Source organism: Liolophura sinensis, chromosome 2, assembly GCF_032854445.1.
Source record: "Liolophura sinensis isolate JHLJ2023 chromosome 2, CUHK_Ljap_v2, whole genome shotgun sequence".
In the NCBI taxonomy this organism is placed as follows: Eukaryota; Metazoa; Mollusca; class Polyplacophora; order Chitonida; family Chitonidae; genus Liolophura; species Liolophura sinensis.
In genome coordinates, this window is record NC_088296.1 from 5,624,984 (window position 1) to 5,648,382 (window position 23,399).

Below are 23,399 nucleotides of genomic sequence, written 5' to 3' on the forward strand. Positions count from 1 at the left end.
CCCCAGGGAAGTGTCTTATCTCCCACTTTATTTAATGTAGCTATAAATGACTTACCCAATGCCATATCCCCTAAATTAAATTGTACGCTTTTCGCTGATGATAAATCCATGTGGTTTTGCTCTAGGTCCCTTGCATCTTGTGTCAAGCATATTCAGCAAGGTCTAGATGATATAATGAAATGGAGCCGGGACTGGGGGTTTAAGTTTTCTTCTGTTAAAACAGAAGCTGTTGTGTTTACACGGCGCCCTATATTTCGACTACTCTGAACAATGATAGAAAAAAAATCTGATAATCCGAATGTTTCCTTACTATGTGCTACGGAATATATACATACAAGCCTATCCCAGTACTTGCAGGTATACACTGATGCCTCCAAGTGTCCAGACAGCAACAGAGTTGGTGCAGCTTTTTGTGTTCCAGAGTTAAAATATTCCAAATCCTTTAGATTATCCAATTTTGTCTCAGTATTTACAGCAGAACTTACAGCTATCATCTGTGCTCTTCAGTTTCTCCTCGACCTAAAAACCTTCCAGGGCTGTTATACTTACCGATTCTTTATCTTCCTTGCAGGCCATGTCAAATTATGTCTGGTATAATTCCTCATCACTTGTATTTGAAATACTACATTTATGCACCACTCTTCGTTACCAGGGCGTCTCTGTGAGTTTTGACTGGGTACCAGCTCATGTCGGTATTGTGGGGAACGAAATGGCAGACTCCCTGGCGAAGAGAGCTTTATCCTTTTTAGATATATCCATACACGTGCCCTTAAACATTAATGAAATCATGAGTCATGTCGCACCTAAGTTTGTGGATATTTGGCAGCGGCAGTGGGATGAAGCTAATAAGGGGAGTTTTTTTCACGAGTATAATCGTTCTGTCTTGTTAAATTCGCCAATATCATTACGTTCCGACGAGATGAAACGCTAGTTTTCCGCCTTATTTCTGGACATGTACCTACAAATACCTATTTATTCAGAATGAATCTGCACCCATCTGGGCTATGTGACATATGCCTAGTTAACGATGATATCGCTCATCTCTTATTTACGTGTACCCGGCACTCTAACGCTCGCCGTGTTCTTTACCGGGACTTACGCTCCATTGGCCTTCGGCATTTTACGTTAGCATCTGTTTTAAATCCTAAAGCCAACCGAAATAAGACTTTCCAGGCCCTGGCCAATTTTCTTAGCAGATGTCGTCGTTTTTAATAATCGGTTTTTTTTTTTTTTTTAATGTTAACATGGTAGGATCGGCCTGTTTGTTGCTTTTAAAATGGTTGTTGTCGTTTTTTTACCCGAACAGAACTGATATGAGCTGACGCTTCTACTGTTTTTTTTTGTCCAGGTATCGTGTATGTATACTGTTCAGCTCTTCCCGTACTATATTCTGTGTTCCATATATGTTATAACATCTTGAGTGTTCTAACGCCCACGTTTCCCAAAATCTCTCTTTAACCATGTACTTGCCCATCTTGTACTGTAAATATGGATTGTACATTAAGAAAACGGTCATCATAGTGAATAATGACCCTCTGCAAACACTTTTTTTTTTTTTTTTTTTTTTTTTTCTTCTTTTAGTCATGAAGCCCAAAATTCGTCGGCTATAAAGCTACAATGTCCATAGCACTAGTATTGAAACTTCTTCTTCTTGTCCTAAATAATATACTCTTCCTTTATATACTATCCAGCTTAAAAGCATTTTCAATGCCGCCAAGTTTTGGCGCGCATCGGCCCTTTGGGCCGGAAAAGCGCCAGTGCAAACCAACCCCCCCCCCCCCCCCCCCTTCACAAAGGTCCGCAGACTAACAGTACATGAAGACGTTAGATAGTCATACATAACAATTGCTAGCAATTAAACATTTCCAAGAACTGTTGAAATAAGTCCTAATTAAGGTAAATCATACTGTTGTCGCTGATCTGGTTTTATTCTTCATGCTGAAAGTCTTCCATATTGTATTTCTATCCTGTAAAATGATCGGCCCCGATAACACAATTGGCAGAGCGGTTCGTGATACTATAGATCCAGGGTCAATCCTGGGTCGGGTCAAGACCTTAAAGAGGAAGTTTTAACTTCATCACTTGACGTTCAGCATGAAGGGAATAGTTCAACGACTGGTTGATCCCTATCAGCTAACAAGGCCTTCGGTAAGTCGTCTCAGTGAAGCAGCACTAGATAAAAACGCGGTTTAACTCCATTTTGCAACAGTGAGGCACATTACACTTACATGCACTCTAAGGTCTCCTTTCTCGTCGTATGACTGAAAGGATTGTTAAGTACGACGTTAAATTTCCAGCACTCACTCGTGTAAAATGGTTTATACTGAAAGGTTGTTGAGTACGACGTTACACTTCCACGGTCGTAAGTGGGAAGGACTGGCAGCAACCTGCGGGATGGTCGTGGGTTTCCAAGGGCTTTGTCCGGTTTCCTCCCACCATAATGCTGGCCGCGTCGTATAAGTGAAATATTCTTGAGTACGGCGGTAAAACACCAATCAAACAAATAAATAAATAAATAAATTAAACTTCCAGCACTCTCACTCACTCACTCATGTAAAATGGTTTATACACTCTGTTAATCTGTTAATTTTGACAGGAAGCCTGTTGTCTTATTGACGCTAGAATGTATTGTGTTATTATAGCATAACATTATGTTTATATTTAACATAATAACCTGTTAGTCTAATAGAATCTTTATGTTGAACTATTAGAATACATGTTTTATATTTAACAGAATAATCTGCTTCAATAAAGAATATATTCTAGCATCACTCAGACAACAGACTTTTCTGTCAAAATTATCAGATTATTTTCTAACTGTATAGACAATAATAGTCAGATAAGCTTTTATTAGATTCTTAACTGGAATAAACTCTGGTCGCAAAGGTCGATAAGAAAAGCAAAAGTATGCATGAATATGTATGTTTGTAAGGGTTTTACGTCGTGCTTAAAACCCTTATGGACATACAACGCCTTGTAGCATTTGTTGGATCCAGTATGTTGTGCGACGTTTTCAATGAACATCACAAGTTATTACTGCGAAAACCAGTGTGTCGACGCTTTACAAATGAGTACCATTCTCTTTTACATGCAAGTAAATGTGGACAGAGCGTCCAGCATCTCTGCGAGCTGCTTCATGATTGTGTCTAATTGCGCTAAACCCGGGGCTGGGGACTATATATTTCAGCGTCTTGAATTAGACCAATCAAAGCGTAACTGAGATAAACAGTTTGTTATTGACAACTGATATTCTAACAGGGTACACATTTGAATACTGATTTCACTGAGTTGCCATGAACATACCTCGCGTTTTTCCAACATCACTGAAAACTGTTGACCTTTGCTAGTTTCATAGTTCTTTAGTGGTCTGTGTTATACGTCGCTTTGGGAATTGGCCTTGCGATTATTGTCATTATTGGTTGATGGCTGGTATACGAATGTCTGTTTTTACATTTGCTGCCGAGGGGAATATTTGTCACTGTCCGGACATAACATACATACCGCATGCTTTAATAGGGCCAGGCCAGCCACTTCTCGTAGTTTCACAATCATAAACAAATCTCACTTTACGTCAAGTCGCTGTGGTGCAGCAGGGGAGGTAATTCGGAACAGGCCTATATTATCACACTGTCAACGCTGCTCACGGAAGTTCCATCGCTATTTTCACCAGCAACCCACATACACTAAAACAGGATATGTTACCTGTTCATTTATTACCCATTTTAATGCAAGAAAAATTGTTACACATTGATAAATACATAATGAATTAAATAAGTAAATAAATAAACAGAAAAAGTAAACGCCTATATTTACAATTCCGGTCTTTTGTTATCGCCTGCCGTGCAGTCATGCGGTTGACCTACTTCTGCCTCGGGGTTACGCAGGTCAATGACCCCGAGGTCATGTCAATTACATTATCAGCGTGCAAAAGACTCACAGCGGAGAGCTAGTCACATCTGTGTTTACTGAAGTAACCCAGATAATGTACACGGCTAACACTCTTGCATGACTGTGGGGACAGGTAAGGTTGTAGTGTTGTAGACGTTTACAAACAGTATCTTTGTTTATGTATTATTTTAGAGGTGTATATCAATCCACAGTCTTTATAATAACGTAAACCCTATACATGTGGTTAAGCCCAGCACCAAACCCCTGTTGCTCTTTCCACCATGCCTGTTCACTACGTATAAGTAGTACAAGCCGCAGTACGTGAGTAGTACCAGTTCAGCGCCCGTTGAAAATAGTCCGTACCTGCCACTATATCCTGCGTAAATGACATGCCCTCTGTATTTCGTATGGATTTCATAACAATGCTGGCCTTGGGTCGCGGCTATAGGCCTACTCCCAGGAATTATAAAGCCGATCGGATGGAACGGTTGTTTAGAAAATCTAGCCAAAAAAATCGGCTGTGAAGTTTTTAATATTGTGCCAGGCAAGCAAAACTTACGTGTCATGGGCAAAAGTCAGGTGAATTACATTTGCCAACGGAGAATTTTTGTCTCACATTCCACGTATCAATAAATATAAGTCCACCTTAGACCGCATTTTCGGGCTAGAGAAAATCGAAGGACATACATACACACATACAGAGTTTACCTTCCTTATTTACGATGAAAATACTAGTATACCTGGTTGCTTCGTGTCACACTTTGCTACACTGTATTAACAAAATTGTAAATTAAAGAACGATAAATCCGTAAAAATGATATATACGCTTCCAATAACAAGAAAAGACGACGAAACTGTCAATTGACAAGGGCCCTCAGGATCGCTTTGGTGTGTTAGCACAGCAAATCCAGGAGCCTCTCACCAGTGTGGTCACTGTGAGTTCATGCTGGCTTCCCCTGCGGTCGCACGTGGGAAGGTCTGTCAGCAATGACCAGTTGGTCGTGGGTTTCCCCCGGGCTCTGCCTGGTCCCCCCCTCCCCCCCCCCCCCTCCCCCACCATTCTGTGTAAAACTGAAATCAACTGTATAAATAAAATATCCCACAGTACAGGCCAGTGTAATCCAACAGTGGGATTTACTGGTGAATTTTTGCTGTAAATTTACAAGTATGCACTGTATTATCGCAATATTTTGCTGTATTTTACGACATGAACTCTACCTTCAAAAATAATTTACAAATAGAAGTACCTGCTGTGCGGAAATGTGTTACCATCAGTTTTCATTTTTTTTTTCAATATACTCATCAAAGCTGTAACTTTATATCACGTGGCTGTATATTTGATCCACATGCATATGTACCTACAACAACTCGACTGCGCTTTAACATGAGACGATTAACACGAGTACTTTACAACAACTTTCCTATGACTATGCAATTGGCTTCAAATATACAGCCGGGGCGGCCGTGGCTCAGTTAGTTAGCGCAGCGCTATGAACTATGAGCCTCTCACCAGTGCGGTCGCTGTGAGTTCAAGTCCAGCTCATGTTTGTTTCCTCTCCGGCCGTAAGTGAGAAGGTCTTCAGCAACCTACGTATGGCCGTGGGTTTTCCCACGACCTCTGTCTGGTTTCCGCCCACCATAATGCTGGCCGCCATCGTACAAGTGAAATATTCTTGAATAAAACAGCAATCAAAAAAAAATGTATATACAGTTAGGAGACAGCTGGGTTTTCTACAAATACATATTGCTATATGTACACAAAAACTGTCATGCACTGCGTTCACACGTTACGGGTCAGTAAGCAATGTAAACAAACCAGTGAATAATACACACATAGTGTAAAACTCTCAATGCACTAACACACAGGTGAGAAAATAGGGTTAGTATATACATATATGGTGGACTGTATGGACCGTTTGCGCCTGCGAAGCTGAAAAGTATACAGAATCGATTCTGATTGGCTGATGTGAGAGATAGGCAAGTCCAGGTTACGCCTTGTCTAAAGTAAATTTTAGGTTCGGTGCTTTCATTTAAGCGTGATAAAGCTGCCAGGTTCAGGAAACCGTATCTCATCTGTCAGCCAATCGGCGTCGATTTTGTATCCCTTTAAGCCGTATTTAGATTTAAATCGGTCTTAAATTAACACCAAAGAACGTAATCTGTAATGCGCCTTGGCGGTTTAATTCGACTATACCTTCAGCCAGGTTAATATTTAAAGGACAAGACTGACCGAGCGATAGCTGCAATTCTCATAGAAAGATGTAGGATCACACCACGTATGTGTAAGATTATCTTACGCATATGCGCTTAAAATGTAAGAATGTATGTAAAATGAACGTTATGTATGTATGCTTGAGCTTTTACGTCATGCTGACGATAGCAACAGTGCCATCTTTAAAGGACAAGACAGCACCTGGCTAAAATATATTTCAAACGAAAGCGTGATTCCCAAATTTTCCAAACAGTGACATACTTTATTATTTTCATTAGATTTCACCGAATAACATGTAGAGCGAAATGATAATGCTGCACAGATGGCTGGTGTGAGTCGAGGGAGCCATCTTGAGAATTGTATGCAATCAAGCACGTTGGTATCAGACTGCGCGGCCTAAGCTCTTAAATACATGTTTTGACGTTCATTTTAGTCTGTGCAAAATTCATTAGGGATGCCAAGGCCTATGAGAATGAAAAGACGGCATCTCAAATGACAACGCTTAAAATTAATCAAATTTTGTGATATAATTTTTTTCTCTTGAATTTATTACAGCTGAATAATTTAAATTTACTCCTTCGTATTTTTCGCATGCAAGGAATTTTTTTTCTGTTTTTTTTTCATAAGAAAATTATATTAGAAATTATTGAAACGCATGTTCAATCGAGGTGCTTTCTCTGACGTCCGCGATAAGTCGATCAGCAGTGGTTTTATCTTAGAATCCTCCTCTACAAACTGAAGCATAAAATCCAGCGCCGTTTGAATGCCTTCGAATCAGCCTCAAGCTTAGATTTATTTCCATTTGTTTCAGAATTGAGCATGAATCTAGTTGTACAGCAATCCTGTTGTAATTTTGTAAACATTTTTAATAGGGGTCAAAACCACATCCGCGACCTCTACGGAGGCTACGACCTGAACGAGTAATAATCTGCCGTGCATCTGCAGCTAGTCTATTTAAACAGGGTTGCTGGAGTTCCTTGTAAATGATACAGAAGGTGTAATGTATCAACAGTTCAACCAGTGTAAAAAATATTCTTCCAGTATTTCAAATTTCCGAGAAAACTATATTTATCTCTTGGGCCTTCATAGCCGAAGTCCACAACTTTTATCTGCCATAGGCTACCGCTTAGACTATTATACTGAAAATACCTTCGACGCTACAAAGCTGGAGTAAACGTGACCCCACCTTGCTCTCGATAATGGAGACGCGGACGCCCTGACAATTGGGCCACCGATGATAAGATTGTCGTAAAACGTAAGATTATGTTACGTATATGAAGACACCCCCATGTGATGTATGAACGTCATGATTTGCAGGAAACATCTGTTCAACTGAGACCAGTATCTACCATGGAGCTGATAACATGGGTGTTGTTGGGCCTGTTTCTCCTAATCTCGGGACTGCTCTTATCCAACAGAAACCCCAAAGATGATCGTTTACCTCCTGGCCCCCGGGGGCTACCCTTCATCGGCTGCCCATGGGCACTGCTCAGTGAGTTCAACGTCCTTTTCACTAAGTTTGCGGACAAATGGGGCGACGTGGTTAGCGTAAACATTCTTGGGGAGACGATCGTGGTTCTCAGTTCTCCTGGGGTTGTTAGGGAAGCTTTTTCATCTCAGGCCTTTGGGGAGACGTTTTCCGGACGGGGACCGGCCCCTAGCATAAATGACCACGTAGACAAGATGTCGAGCTTTCTGCAACCCGGACCCACGTGGTCCAAACTGAGGAAAATATTGCATAAAGTATTGAACCGGCATGGCGAGAGCCTGCTGGAGACGGAGAAGACGATCCAAGAGGAGTTAACTCATGTCATGAAGGCTTTGGAGAAAGCGGGGCAGCCAGTGAACATGGACCGAGTTATCTACTCTTCTTTGTTAAATATAATAACAATACTGGTGAGTTTTGTTAGACATTTGATAATATCCATAAGGTGAAATCCCAAATAACATTAATACTATTGCTGGCATACTGAGCTAAACGAGATGCCTCGTTTCTGTTTTAAGCTTAAGTCATTCTAAAATTGGCCCTAACTAAATAATTACTGCGCTGAAATGGTTCTAAAATTACTGCGCTAAAAACAAGCTGGTAGGAAGATGTCATGTCTGGAGTGCCTGGTGGCATCGAATAAGGGCGTTTTGATATCGAACTGTCTTGTCGTTAAAAGTAAAAATGTTCTACTGTATCATGGAATGAATGAATGATTATGGCTTAACGCTACGTTGGCAGTTTCAGCCTTATCGTGACGACTGCATCATGGCACTTTTGTTCAAATATGCTAGTCAACCTAAGTTAACAATAGTTTACCGATCACCTGTCTTGCCGTGTTTTTGGAGACACAAAATGAGACCGCTTTCGCGCTTGGCGCTCAGCAGTGAAAGGTTAGAGCAAGGGAAACATCACTGGTTGACCTGGTGTCAGTATAATGTGACTAAGTCGGGTGTCGTGTCTGGTGTCTTCGGCGTGATGTTTCAGTGACAGCAGCACTTTGGCGACATGGACTCGTCCTACCACAAGAAGGCACAGAAAATATACACACATCTAATAACTGAATAACTCCTTGTCGTCATATAGTTGATAGCTTGTTAAGTGCAACTTTAAACCCCATGCATACATACATATATACAGACAGACAGACAGTCATGCTAGTTCCTTTGTCACGATATGGTTGAAAGAGTGGCTATTAGATGTCGTCACAAAACACATCAACCAAGCAATCGAGATATGAATATGTTATCGGTCAGTGATCAATTATGCGTCTGTTCCCTTGTCCCGATATGGTTGAAACAGTGACTATTAAATGCCGTCCCCGCTCTGGTTTTACTCCCTTTAATTATATTAAAGCCCAAATCATCCATTTTTCCGCCCTTGATTTTTTGGCAGTTGAAGGGCCAACGTTATGACTATGACTCTCCCGTTCTGTCAAATGCCCGCGTTCTGGATGAAACCGCTGCCCAGACCTGCTCCCCATCGGTCACACTCCTCTTTCACCTATTTCCCTTCCTCAAGATGCTGGACGTCGGCCCGGGCAGACTTGTGCGGGAAAACCAGCGAGCGGAACGACAGTTTGTCCTTGACTATTTCGAAGAGCCCAAGGTAAGCTGGTTTTATCCCGTGATGAGAACTTGTGAGATGAAATGCCTCTTGTACAAAGCGCACATAATAAGTTATTTTGTCTTAATAAATTCTTAACAAAATATAACATAAACATTGGTCGCTTTCACGGGCTTTACTTATTTTTTGAATGGTATTTTACGCTGCACTCAAGAATATTTCACTTATACGACGGCCGCCAGCGTTATGGTATTTTACCTTGCATGGCATCTCCTGGGTATGATGACTTTTGGGCAGAAATTATGTTGAAAGCAATTTTAAAACACAATCAACCCATAAAACTTATCGATTCAGTTTGAGAAGTACAAGTTATTTCAAATTTTGTGTGGTGTTACAGGCCAGTTATAACCCTGACGTCACCAGAGGTATGGTCGATGTCCTCCTTCGTCATCAGAAAGAAACCGGAAATAGTTTGTTGACTGACAACCACATCAAGGGCACATTACAAGAAATGATTGCTGCTGGTAAATATGACCATATTGTGTGTAGCATGTATCTCACATCCTAAAGTTACCAGGCTAGATTTACGAGTGAGAAATAATGTAGTTACGATAACAGAGTAACTTCCCATTGTGACGAAATGTCACAGCCTTTCGTCTCGGTATGACCACTTCACTTCAAGACAAAAGTTTGGAGTAACGTAAGTTTTCTATTTTATAGTACCCAAATCCAGTTATTTATTTCTTTCGTTGGTTTTTTTTTAAGCCTTACTCAAGAATATTTCACTTATACGATAGCATTATGCTGAGGGGAAACCGGACAGAAACTGGAGGAAACCCAAAACTATGGGAAGGTTGCTGCAAGACCTTTTGAAGTAGGACCGGGGTCAACCTAATCCACATCAGAATATTAACAGAACTACTGCATAAGCAAACATATCATTGGTATGAGGCATAAACTCATTATATGGATCGCAAATCCATTGCGATAGTACCACAAACAACACTCCTTTGCCATAACAAACAGTGTCACAAACAACACTCATCTGCCATAATAAACAGTGCCACAAACAACACTCCTTTGCCAAAATAAACAGTACCACAAACAACACTCCATTGCCATAAAAACAGTGCCACAACAACACTCTTCTGCCATAACAAACAGTGCCACAAACAACACTCCTCTGCCATAACAAACAGTGCCACAAACAACACTCCATTGCCATAACAAACAGTGCCACAAACAACACTCCATTGCCAAAACAAACAGTGCCACAACAACACTCCTCTGCCGTAACAAACAGTGACACAAACAACACTCCTTTGCCATAACAAACAGAGCCACAAACAACACTGCCACAAACAACACTCCTTTGCCATAACAAACAGTACCAAAAACAACACTCCATTACCATAACAAACAGTTCCCCAAACAACATTCCTTTGCCACAACAAACAGTTCCACAAACAACACCTCATTGCCATGGCAAACAGTGCCACAAGCAACACTCCTTTGCCATAACAAACATTACCACAAACAACTCTACATTGCCATAACAAAGAGTGCCACAAACAAAACTCCTTTGCCAAAATAAATAGTTCCAAAAACAACACTCATTTGCCATAACAAACAGTGCCACAAACAACACTCCTTTGCCAAAATAAACGGTACCACAAACAACATTTGTTTTCCATAACAAACAGTGCCACAAGCAACATTCCTTTGCCATAACAATCAGTACCATAAACAACACCCCATTGCCATAACAAACAGTGCCACAAACAACACTCCTCTGCCATAAACATTTACACAAACAACACTCCTTTGATACAGCAAACAGTACCACAAACAACACTCCTTTGCCATAACAAACTGTTCCACAAACAACACTCATTTGCCATAACAAACTGTGCCAAAAACAACACTCCTTTGCCATAACAAACTGTACCACAAACAACACTCCATTGCCATAACAAACAGTGCCACAACAACACTCTTCTGCCATAACAAACAGTGCCACAAACAACACTCCTTTGCCATAACAAACAGTACCACAAACAAACCTCCTTTGCCATAACAAACTGTTCCACAAACAACACTCATTTGCCAAAATAAACAATACCACAAACAACACTCCTTTGCCATAGCAAACTGTACCACAAACAACACTCCATTGCCATAACAAGCAGTGCCACAAACAACACTCCTCTGCCAAAATAAACAGTACCACAAACAACACTCCATTGCGATAACAAACAGTGTCACAACAACACTCCTCTGCCATAACAAACAGTGCCACAAACAACACTCCATTGCCATAACAAACAGTGCCACAAACAACACTCCTTTGCCAAAATAATCAGCGCCACAAACAACACTCCATTGCCATAACAAACAGTGCCACAAACAACATTCCTTTGCCATAACCATCAGTACTATAAACAACAATCCTTTGCCATAACAAACAGTGCCACAAACAACACTCCTTTGCCATGGCAAACAGTTTCACAAACAACACTCCGTTGCCATAGCAAACAGTATCACAAACAACACTCCTTTGTCATAACAAAGAGTGCCACAAACAACATTCCTTTGCCATAACAAACAGTACCACAAACAACACTCCTCTGCCATAACAAACAGTACCAAAAACAACACACCATTACCATAACAAATAGTACCACAAACAACACTCCTTTGCCATAACAAACAGTGCCACAAACAAACCTTCTTTGCCATAACAAACAGTACCACAAACAACACTCCTTTGCTAAAATAAACAGTACCACAAACAACACTCTTCTGCCATAATAAACGATGCCACAAACAACACTCCTTTGCCATAACAAACAGTGCCACAAACAACACTCCATTGCCATAGCAAACAGTGCTACAAACAACACTCTATTGCCAAAACAAACAGTGCCACAACAACACTCCTCTGCCGTAACATAAACAGTGACACAAACAACACTCCTTTGCCATAACAAACAGTACCAAAAACAACACACCATTACCATAACAAACAGTTCCCCAAACAACATTCCTTTGCCACAACAAACAGTTCCACAAACAACACCCCATTGCCATGGCAAACAGTGCCACAAGCAACACTCCTTTGCCATAACAAACAGTACCACAAACAACTCTCCATTGCCATAACAAAGAGTGCCACAAACAAAACTCCTTTGCCAAAAAAAATGGTTCCACAAACAACACTCATTTGCCATAACAAACAGTGCCACAAACAACACTCCTTTGCCAAAATAAACGGTACCATAAATAAGATTTGTTGCCATAACAAACAGTGCCACAAGCAACATTCCTTTGCCATAACAATCAGTACCATAAACAACACTCCATTGCCATAACAAACAGTGGCACAAACAACACTTCTCTGCCATAAACAGTTTCACAAACAACACTCCTTTGCCATAGCAAACAGTACCACAAACAACACTCCTTTGCCATAACAAACTGTTCCACAAACAACACTCCTTTGCCATAACAAACAGTGCCACAAACAAACCTCCTTTGCCATAACAAACTGTTCCACAAACAACACTCATTTGCCAAAATAAACAGTACCACAAACAACACTCCTTTGCCATAACAAACTGTACCACAAACAACACTCCATTGCCATAACAAGCAGTGCCACAAACAACACTCCTTTGCCAAAATAAACAATACCACAAACAACACTCCAATGCGATAACAAACAGTGTCACAACAACACTCCTCTGCCATAACAAACAGTGCCACAAACAACACTCCATTGCCATAACAAACAGTGCCACAAACAACACTCCTTTGCCAAAATAAACAGCGCCACAAACAACACTCCATTGCCATAACAACAGTGCCACAAACAACATTCCTTTGCAATAACCATCAGTACCATAAACAACAATCCTTTGCCATAACAAACAGTGCCACAAACAACACTCCTTTGCCATGGCAAACAGTTTCACAAACAACACTCCATTGCCATAGCAAACAGTATCACAAACAACACTCCTTTGTCATAACAAAGAGTGCCACAAACAACATTCTTTTGCCATAACAAACAGTACCACAAACAACACTCCTCTGCCATAACAAACAGTACCAAAAACAACACACCATTACCATAACAAATAATACCACAAAGAATACTCCTTTGCCATAACAAACAGTGCCACAAACAAACCTCCTTTGCCATAACAAACAGTACCACAAACAACACTCCTTTGGCAAAATAAACAGTACCACAAACAACATTCCATTGCCATAATAAACGATGCCACAAACAACACTCCTTTGCAATAACAAACAGTGCCACAAGCAACACTCCTTTGCCATAACAAACAGTGCCACAAACAACACTCCATTGTCATAGCAAACAGTATCACAAACAACACTACTTTGCCATAACAAACGATGCCATAAACAACACTTCTTTGCAATAACAAATAGCACCACAAAACACTCCTTTGCCATAACACATTGCGAAATGACCAAGGGGTACAAGCATTTTTGATCCATAAATCAGAGAACATCTGTAGTATGAGTGTTTCATTTTTAATTCACAGGAGTGATGACTACAAGAGGAGCCCTGTATTCTTTTTTCCTTATCACCCTTCATCACCCCGTGGTGATGGCAGCCATTCAGAACGAGATTCAGGCTGTGGTAGGCGAGAGTCGCTTCCCAAAACTAGAGGACAGTTCCCAAATGCCGTACACCAATGCCGCTATATTAGAATTGCTGAGGTATATCTCGCACGTGCCGGTCGGACTTCCGCACCGGACGACAGACGACGTCATTTTCCACGGTTACGTCATACCAAAACACACAACGGTAAGAAACTGTGATGGACGAATCTTTTCGAGGAAGAACAGAAGATCAAAAAACATCTACCTAGAGCATATTTTTGCCCAATTTGGTAATTTTTTTTAAATAATGAATTTAACTTCGTTCCCTCTCCATTTCAACATTTATCTAACTTATGATTTGTCTAACTATTTGATTGCTATTTAGCGCCATGCGCCCCTCATAGCGATTTGAGGACACGAGTCTTATTCACTCTGCTGTGGCCCACTCATACCTGATTACCATCAGCAGAGAAAGCAAAATTCCGCTCAGGTTAATGCTTAGTTTAAACAATGCAGCTCTGTCGATCAATGTCGTCGATTTAGCGATGGGTATACACGTACTGTTTTTGATCCATTGATGGCTTTTTTGATTGAAATTCTTTAGATTGAAGAAACCTCGTTTGCATGGAATAAAACTATATCCTATTCTACTGTTAACAGTCGTGTATGCCTTTCTTTGCAGGTATTCTGCAATTTGTGGTATTTTCACCATGACGAGAAGGTTTGGGATAACCCGTGGGAGTTCAAACCTCAAAGATTTCTGGACGCTGACGGTAATCTTGTCCCGGCTAACCACCCTAAGAGGAAAAAGTAAGTGTGTTTTGTTGTAAGTCTCATCGTTTAAGCTTCTGGTAAATGACTGTATAAAAAACTTACAGCATGGGTAGAAAAACGAGAGCAGTGACTACATTGTGATGATTGGCAACTGGTCACACGTGTTACTGGTGAAATAAGGCTTCTTATCAGTCTACCTCAGTTAGGTGTTTTCTTTTAACTCTCCAAGTAAATACTAAAACAGTGGCAAATTCATGCCCGTTAGTGCCATGACTTAAACAGAATCAAGTAAAAAATGTTACTGGCATTTTGTGAGACATCACGTGAATAGAAATACTCAAAATACTGCCACGTGATCGTGGATTTCCACCGGGCCATGCCGGGTTTTCTCCCAACAATATGCTGGCCAACATAGTATAAATGAAAAATTCTTGAGTATGGCCTGAAACAGGAATCAAATAAATAAAATCAATAACATTTTTGTTACAGCCTGATGCCTTTTGGGAATGGACGACGGTCGTGTGTTGGTGAATCGTTCGCAAAGTCTCGGCTATTTCTCTACATCACGACCTTACTCCAGAAATTCCATATCACGCGAGATCCCGAGAGACCTCCGCGTTCATGTGACCCTAGGACTTACAGGCCGGGTATTGTTCTGTCTCCGTACGAGTATTGCGTGAAAGTTGTTCCCCGACATTGACAGGGCAGTGGTGACAGTGTGATACTTGACAACTGATCATACTTATCACCGGTGAAATCTGGCTACTTGTCAGTTTATCTCACGTAAGGGACTAGTTCCAGCTGTTCATGTGAATGCCCAGAAAGCTGCAACGTACATGTACACATCTCCAAAACCCCATGGTTTAAGGGAGAAAAAAAACACAAAAGCGATGCTAGAGATAAAAGATTATGAAAACTTTTCTGCAAATATGGCCTTTAGCACTTTCTCCGATTTTTTCTTTTTTTTCGAAGAGAGTGTTTGAAAATATTATGGATGGTAGATATATGGGGCCACCTTTTGGTACATATTGTCGCTGCATACTAATGTTATAATATATTCCAAGATGTGGTCCCAAAAACGCACCATGCAAAAATCATTTTTCAAGTGTCATTTTCTCTTTAAAGAAATGGAAATAGACCATATTTACAACTAACTTTGGTGGTGCTTGGAAAGGTACTTTCATGAGTACTTTTATTTATAATTTACAGTACATGGGAAGGTCTGCAGCAACCTGCGGATGGTCGTGGATTTCCCCCGGGCTCTGCCAGGTTTTCACCCACCATAAAAAAAAAAAAAAATATCATTTACAATTTAAAGTGCGGCAGTGTTCCGGCACTTAATTGTTCATTCTGTTATCTGAAAATATTTTCTGCTTTGTATTTGTTGTATTTTTTCAAAGTTTAATAAAGGTTGTGGCACAAAAAAAAACGCTAATCGTTTTCTGCTTTGTGAGTCCTAACTTCATTCAATTATGAAAGCTTAAAATACAAACATCAACAAGGACCCCAAAGCGATGACGCCATGCGGTGGAAAGGATATGATTGGCTGACAGACGAATAACTAGAGTACGCGTGTACCTGATCTTTGTTTTCGGCAAACTTGTGTGTGGAAACCCATGGGCCAATCCGCAATCAATGACATCATCTCTTTGATTTATTTATTTATTTGAGTTTTACGCCGCACTCAAGAAATTTCCCTTTCGCAACGGTAGCCAGCATTATAATGGGAGAGCACTGGTCATATACCGGGGAACACACAGGACGATCGGCAAGTTGATGACCTCCATTCCCTCTTACGATCTCTTTAATACACTTTCCTCATGCTGACTTCCTCTCCGAGCGTACGTGTGAACGTCTTTCAGCAACCTGCGGATGGACGTGGGTTTCCTCCGGGCTCTGTCCGGTTTCCTCCCACTATAATGCTGGCCGCCTCCGTATAAGTGAAATATTCTTGAGTACGGCGTACACCATTCAAATAAATAGATAAATAAAGGTATACACTTTATGTAAATTAGTTCTTTAGATGCATGTTATTTTGACCGTTATCTGTAAACTCTTCTTAACAAACCCCCGAAAACCACGGTAAATGTAAAGGTGGAGAAAACATAACAAAAAATTCAGATGAAAGAGTACGGAAAGTTAGTCGTAAATGTGGTCATCAACATTTTTTTGATGCCTGAAAATTATTTTTATTGTGGGTATTTGGGATCAACTTTTGGTATATATAGTTTCTGTAACAATGCTATAAATGAGGATTTATAAATATTATCATAATTCAGATTAAATGCATGTGTTTGGATATAAACAACACATTTACATTCAAATGAATGTGTTAGACATGCATTACTTGCTTATTTAGATCACTCTTATGAAATGTGATATGCATATTTCATTTTATCTGAATGATCGGAGTTCTAAAGCCATACCCAAACCATATTTCACTTGATAAAACCGGTGGTTAGCTTCACTGGTTTTCGGCTTTGAGCAAAGCTGTGTGTTGTGTCGCTGGATCTTTTGAAAAAATGTTAACACTGATCAGTCCAGCTTGGACCCGAGATGCCTGGGCTTGAGGGTGACATTGATACCCCGTTGTGAGTTCGGTGACCAGCTGTAGGACGCTGGTATGTATTTTAGGCTCGATCCATTTAAGGAGATGCGGAATCGGTTCTGATAGGCAAGTCCAGTGTTTGAATTTCAGGAATGACACATTTATCCAAGCATGACCAAGGCTGCCGGGTTAAACTCAGCAAACCCTATCCCTACTGTCAGCCAATCAACGTCGATTCTGTATCCCTTTAAACATCTGACTTGGCAGGGTTTTTACAATAACAAGTGTACATTTAATGTAAAGCACAGCTTTTATAGTTATTTAAAATAACCACATTTTAACTCTTCTAATGTACATGTGTTTTTACGTTTTAAAGCAAACAAACTTCTTGTCCCTGCTTGGATACACCACAGCTTTTATAGTTATTTAAAATAACCACATTTTATAAACTCTCCAATGTACATGTATTTTTACGATTTAAAGCAAACAAACTTCCTGTCCCTGCTTGGATACATCACAGCTTTTATAGTTATTTAAAATAACTACATTTTATAAACTCTCCAATGTACATGTATTTTTACGTTTAAAAGCAAACAAACTTCCTGTCCCTGCTTGGATACACCACAGCTTTTATGGTTATTTAAAATAACCACATGTAATAAACTCTCCAATGTACATGTATTTTTACGTTTTAAAGCAAACAAACTTCCTGTCCCTGCTTGGATACACCACAGCTTTTAAAGTTATTTAAAATAACCACATTTTATCAACTTTCCAATGTACATGTATTTTTACGTATTACAGCCAACAAACTTCCTGTCTCTGCTTGGATACACCACAGCTTTTATAGTTATTTAAAATAACCACATTTTATAAACTTTCCAATGTACATGTATTTTTACGTTTAAAAGCAAACAAACTTCCTGTCCCTGCTTGGATACACCACAGCTTTTATGGTTATTTAAAATAACCACATGTAATAAACTCTCCAATGTACATGTATTTTTTCGTTTTAAAGCAAACAAACTTCCTGTCCCTGCTTGGATACACCACAGCTTTTAAAGTTATTTAAAATGACCACATTTTATAAACTCTTCTAATGTACATGTATTTTTACGTTTTAAAGCAAACAAACTTCCTGTCCCTGCTTGGATACACCACAGCTTTTATAGTTATTTAAAATGACCACATTTTATAAACTCTTCTAATGTACATATATTTTCATGTTTTAAAGCAAACAAACTTCCTGTCCCTGCTTGGACACACCAGATTACGTGTTTGGCGATAAAACAACCGTTGCAAATGAAAATAAATCTTTCTTTTTTTTTTAGATTTTTTGATTTGTGTGCTCAACAATATGTTTTTGATTATAACAAAACCCATACTACCTGCTGCTGTTTTTTTATATTGAGGTTAACACCTATATTTGGGCAGTTGTAAAGACAAGGTTGATGCGTTTGTTAGTGGATGACCCCTTCTCAGATATTCATTTTGAAAAGCAGATTCTTCAATAGATCAACATCAGGGAACCAAGTGACAGCAACCTCAGCTTAAAAACTCCCGACAAACGTTTAGTCGGGCAGCAAGTTTGAATACTTAATTCTTGTTCTTTTTCCTCCAGTTTTGTTTGAAAAGTTATACTCTTAAATCTAAATTGTTACATTTGACTCTGTAAAGATGACAAGGAGCGATTGCACACACAATAGTTATCTGACGAATTTAACACTTTTAATTTTGATTGGTGTTTTACACTGTACTCAAGAATATTTCACCTATACGACGGCGGTCAGGACTACGGTGGAAGGAAAACGGGCAGTGCCCTAGGGGAAACACGAACCCCATTTGAAGAGTATTGAAACAGTAATACTTAATAAAACTAGTCTGACACAAGCAGTTCATGCAAGTTCAGTCACTCCACGTGATGATCACCGTGTTGTAAATGTAACACTTTAGTTTCAAGAGGGCAAGTTCACTCGTGTTGTTCCATTTAACCTTTCTGTATATCTGTATACATGTTTTACATCTATGTGTGAAATTTGAACGTACATGTAGCAGTGGACTGAAACACGCAAATTTAATCTGGCTGCAACAGAAGAAAATAGTTATCTCTCTTAACAGCCGGTAAATAAAATCAAAATTCAGTTATATACTGACTGGATGTATTCGACTGGTCATACTGGAAAGCTCAGTGCTTGTCTCAATTAACTTACTGTTTTCAGCGGAAAATTTCCCCTGGCTGACCCCTGGGAGTTACTTCTCCTGCACTAGAGGCAACAAGAAAAAACGCTTTAGACTGGCGAGACTGTAAAATCTCCATTGGAAAAAAAAAAACAAACAAACAAATAAACATGAAACCAGAATACTGTTCAGGTGTTCTGTCCGCCGCTTCCCGCTGGAACAAACCCGTTGCCGTAGGTGGTCGAAGATTACCGACGATGTTTCCCGAAGGGATTAGATTGACTGTATAGTACTCTTATACTCTTATAGTATGTCTTATCTGACAGCTAGAGTTCACGAATCAAACTGTTGCACGCACGAAGCCTTTGTCAAAGGTTTGACGCGTTGCTTAGCAGGAGTTGAATGCAGGGCCGTGTATATTAATTGACGTGTCCGATTTTCACAAGTTACACACCTGCGCGAAGTGCCTTATTGAGGCGACCCCTTTAACAATTGGTATAGGCCTACTCTATTCACTCTGGGGGACGGGGTTGTTGTTTGTTAAGTAGAACTAAGTTCCTTTAGATACCGGATACAGGCTTTAAGGAGGGTTAAACAGGTCTAAGAAGGAAGCGGCGTTCGCAGAAGAGCTACTTATACAGTTGTCTTTTCCTTTGAATCGAGAGGTTCTGTACATCAGTGTCCGGCGAACATCATTGATTAAGGTAAGTACACGGTAAATTTAACTCACACCAGGGCCCAGTTTCACAAAGCGGTATATGACATTTTTGTCGTACATTTGCCGTACGATGTTTTACACGTGACAATTACCCTACCGTTATCGTAGATGTACGATTGTCGTACGTGTACATCTTTGTAAACGTGGGCCCTGTACTGCAGACAGATGTGAACCCTGTACTGCAGACAGATGTGAACCCTGTACTGCAGACAGATGTGAACCCTGTACTGCAGACAGATGTGAACCCTGTACTGCAGACTGATATGAATGCTACCACAAAATCACAAGCACACTCCTACCAAAATTATTGTTCTACCCAAATACTAATAGCATTTACCTTATAAACGTGATCATGAGCTCCCCCAGGCTCTACCACGTGTTCTTCCTCCATTATGCTAGACGCGGTCGTCTAATTGAAATATTCCGGCGTAAAACACTAATAAAATAAATAAATAAATATATCAGCTTGATCATTTTAACGTCCACCCACTAAGGTGAGCAAGAAATAAACACTTTCTTTCACGAAATGACTACACTGTATTTAGTGAAAAGGCAGGATAAAGCTGCTATATCGGATAAGCTGCATGAAGATGGCGTTTTAGTAGCAGTGAAGTAAATATGTTAATATGACAAATTACAGTATAGAGTTCGAAAAGAACCAAGAATGACACCATCGAAGTACTGTGCATATATACAGTATTAATTGGGCTGCTGTTTTAAGCCGTACAATACGCCTGGCTATACTTCTGAAACGACGGTGTTCCGGTGAATGACACCATCGAAGTACTGTACATATATACAGTATTAATTGGGCTGCTGTTTTAAGCCGTACAGTACGCTTGACTATACTTCTGAAACAACGGTGTTCCGGTGAATGCAAGTAGTAAGGCAGGTAACGAACGCACAGACGATATAAGCGTGTCAGCTAGTTCACTGTATTCTGAAATGTAACAGTCCATATTTAAGGATAAAGTGCTTTGCTGGAGATCGAACTAGGTTGTAACAGAGGATATACATACTCTAGATAAACTTTAGGGCAAAAAATATAGGTAATGGGGGTCTGGGTTTCAGAATGGCAGACCGTAATGTAGGCCTGTTCGGTTTGTTTATTGTTTGATTGAGCTACCTATCTCAATATTTTAATTGGGCGGAAGACGCGTGTTAAGAACTATTATAACTTCAGTACTTTGCCTCAAAGTGTTTACCCCTTATTTTGATTTTATCAGAAGTCGAATTTCACTGAGAGTTCGAAAAATGATTCCTCGAACTTTGGATATTGTTTACACCATGTACAGTAGTTCAACGAGTGAGTGAGTGAGTGCTTGGGGTTTAACGTCGTACTTAACAACTGTTCAGTCATATGACGACGCAGGAATGCTTAGAGTACATGTAATGTGCCTCCTTGTTGCAGGACGGATTTCCACCGATCTTTTAACTGGTGCTGCTTCACTGAGACGCCTCACCTAAGGCAAGTAATCTGTCCCGCCTGAGCCATTATACTGATACGCGTCAACCGGTCGTTGCACTGTCCCCGTCAGTAGTTTAAGGACCAAACTGACGTACATTTACGTTGCACCATACACACCAACATACAGGCAGACACGGCGATTCTCGCTATTAAGGAAATCAAATACGGCTATACAGTCGTTTCACAGGCACGGACACAGTGTTCGTTTTCGTCTTGGAACCATGAAAACCACCCGCCACTACATATTACGTAACACCCCACTTAGTAATGGCATAAAACGCAAATCAAATACAACACGTATCGCCATATATAATTTGTATCGGTATTTATCATAAATATTTATACAGATACATGTGTATATGACACTTGCTCTAAGCGACCCTAAGTGGAATGTCGTGTATACCTAGGGTTTCAATAGCGTTTTACTGCCTCAGTGGCGTGCCATAAACATTGCTCATTAAATATCAGCAGTCCGGTTTGAACTGGAAAGAACCAGGTAGATCTTTAGGTTTACAAATGCTTGTTGTCAGTGGTATGGTCGTATAACTAACTTTTACAATGGGCATAAACGTTTACTTGAATGGCACCCCTCGTTACAACTGGGTCAGGGCGAATGCGTGAAATTGAGTCATACCCTGGCAAATAACATGACAACACGGGACACCTGAATGTTAGTTATATACGTGATATAAAAACCAAACTTAGGACAGGTACTGTGCGTGGAGTGGATTTTCTTGTAATCAGCTGCAAAGCACATTTGTTGTGGCCTCATTAGGATAGACAGAAGATAAATGTCATGTTTTTTATTACCAACAGAAAGAAATTGGCATTTCCCCTCAAATGATGTAGCAGGCGATAAGTATAGAAGTCTGTATTTCACCGGTTACCTGTGACCTTTTGCCAACGATCACGCTATCGTCGATGCTCTGGTTTTACTCGCACTGCTGTAGTATTTTATATTAACTGACGCATGAGGTTGGGGTTTCGGATCCAGTCCACGTCTGTTCTGCTGTGTCCCATACACCTGACATCCACTGCGCATTAATATACAAACACATCACTTTTTATTCAAATGACTGAAAAATTGTAAAGTACGACGTGAAACCCCAAGCATATTTACATGCACATGTCTTTTTGTGGACCTCAATTAGGGTTTTAATCTAACTGTTTCATGTAAAAGGCCAAAATAGTAAGAAATAACAAACCCACCTTACACCATTAGAACAACTGAAGCTGGGAAGTCTTGACAATTTATTTTTTTATTTCATTAGTGTTTTACGCCGTACTCAAAATATTTCACTTATACGACGGCGGCCAGCATTATGGTTAGAAGAAACGGAACAGAGGCTGGGCGAAAACTCACGACCATCGGCAGCTTGCTGGCACACCTTCGTATGCACTCTTGACAATTTCTGAATCTGGGTGAACTAACGACAGAAAGACAATAGCTTTAACCACATATGTATACGTACTGTGCACCAGTTCACAGCTTGCACTTACACACATTTACCAACCGATGCGAATAAGATCAATTTCAGGAGTTCTGATTACTGGCAAAATTGCTTCGCATAGCCAAAGGATAGAGCTTAGAGAAGCCCACATATTAACATATCAATGACCAAGTTTGCATATGGAGTGACTATGAAAATCGAATGAAGTCTTTGTCATTGCCGTTGTTTTCAGAGCAAAGGGTGTTACACAAAATCATCGACATAATTGATCAGATTAGGGATCAAAACAACAGCTGTGGGTGAGGATTTGGTAACACGCGGCTTGACGCTTTCACAACAGACCAGTGGTGATATCACAACTCTACATTCTTTGTATAGGAGGGCGCCATCAATAATACTCCTGATTTATTGATAGATAAATAGTTTGACACCTTCATTGATCGACCTCGTTAGCAGGAATTCTGTAATACTTGCC

The 23,399-nt window shown here is 40.1% G+C and overlaps 1 protein-coding gene across 1 annotated transcript; it reads left to right on the forward strand.

Annotated features, from left to right (window-relative positions):
• The first annotated feature begins 3,965 nt into the window (after positions 1–3,965).
• LOC135463011 (cytochrome P450 2C31-like) lies at positions 3,966–15,973 on the forward strand. The gene is made up of 7 exons (XM_064740332.1): positions 3,966–4,021; positions 7,418–7,996; positions 8,982–9,194; positions 9,550–9,676; positions 13,727–13,992; positions 14,470–14,597; positions 15,051–15,973. The coding sequence occupies exons 2-7, from the start codon at positions 7,451–7,453 to the stop codon at positions 15,259–15,261; spliced, it is 1,491 nt and encodes a 496-aa protein (XP_064596402.1). The 5' UTR covers positions 3,966–4,021; positions 7,418–7,450; the 3' UTR covers positions 15,262–15,973.
• The last annotated feature ends 7,426 nt before the right edge of the window (positions 15,974–23,399 follow it).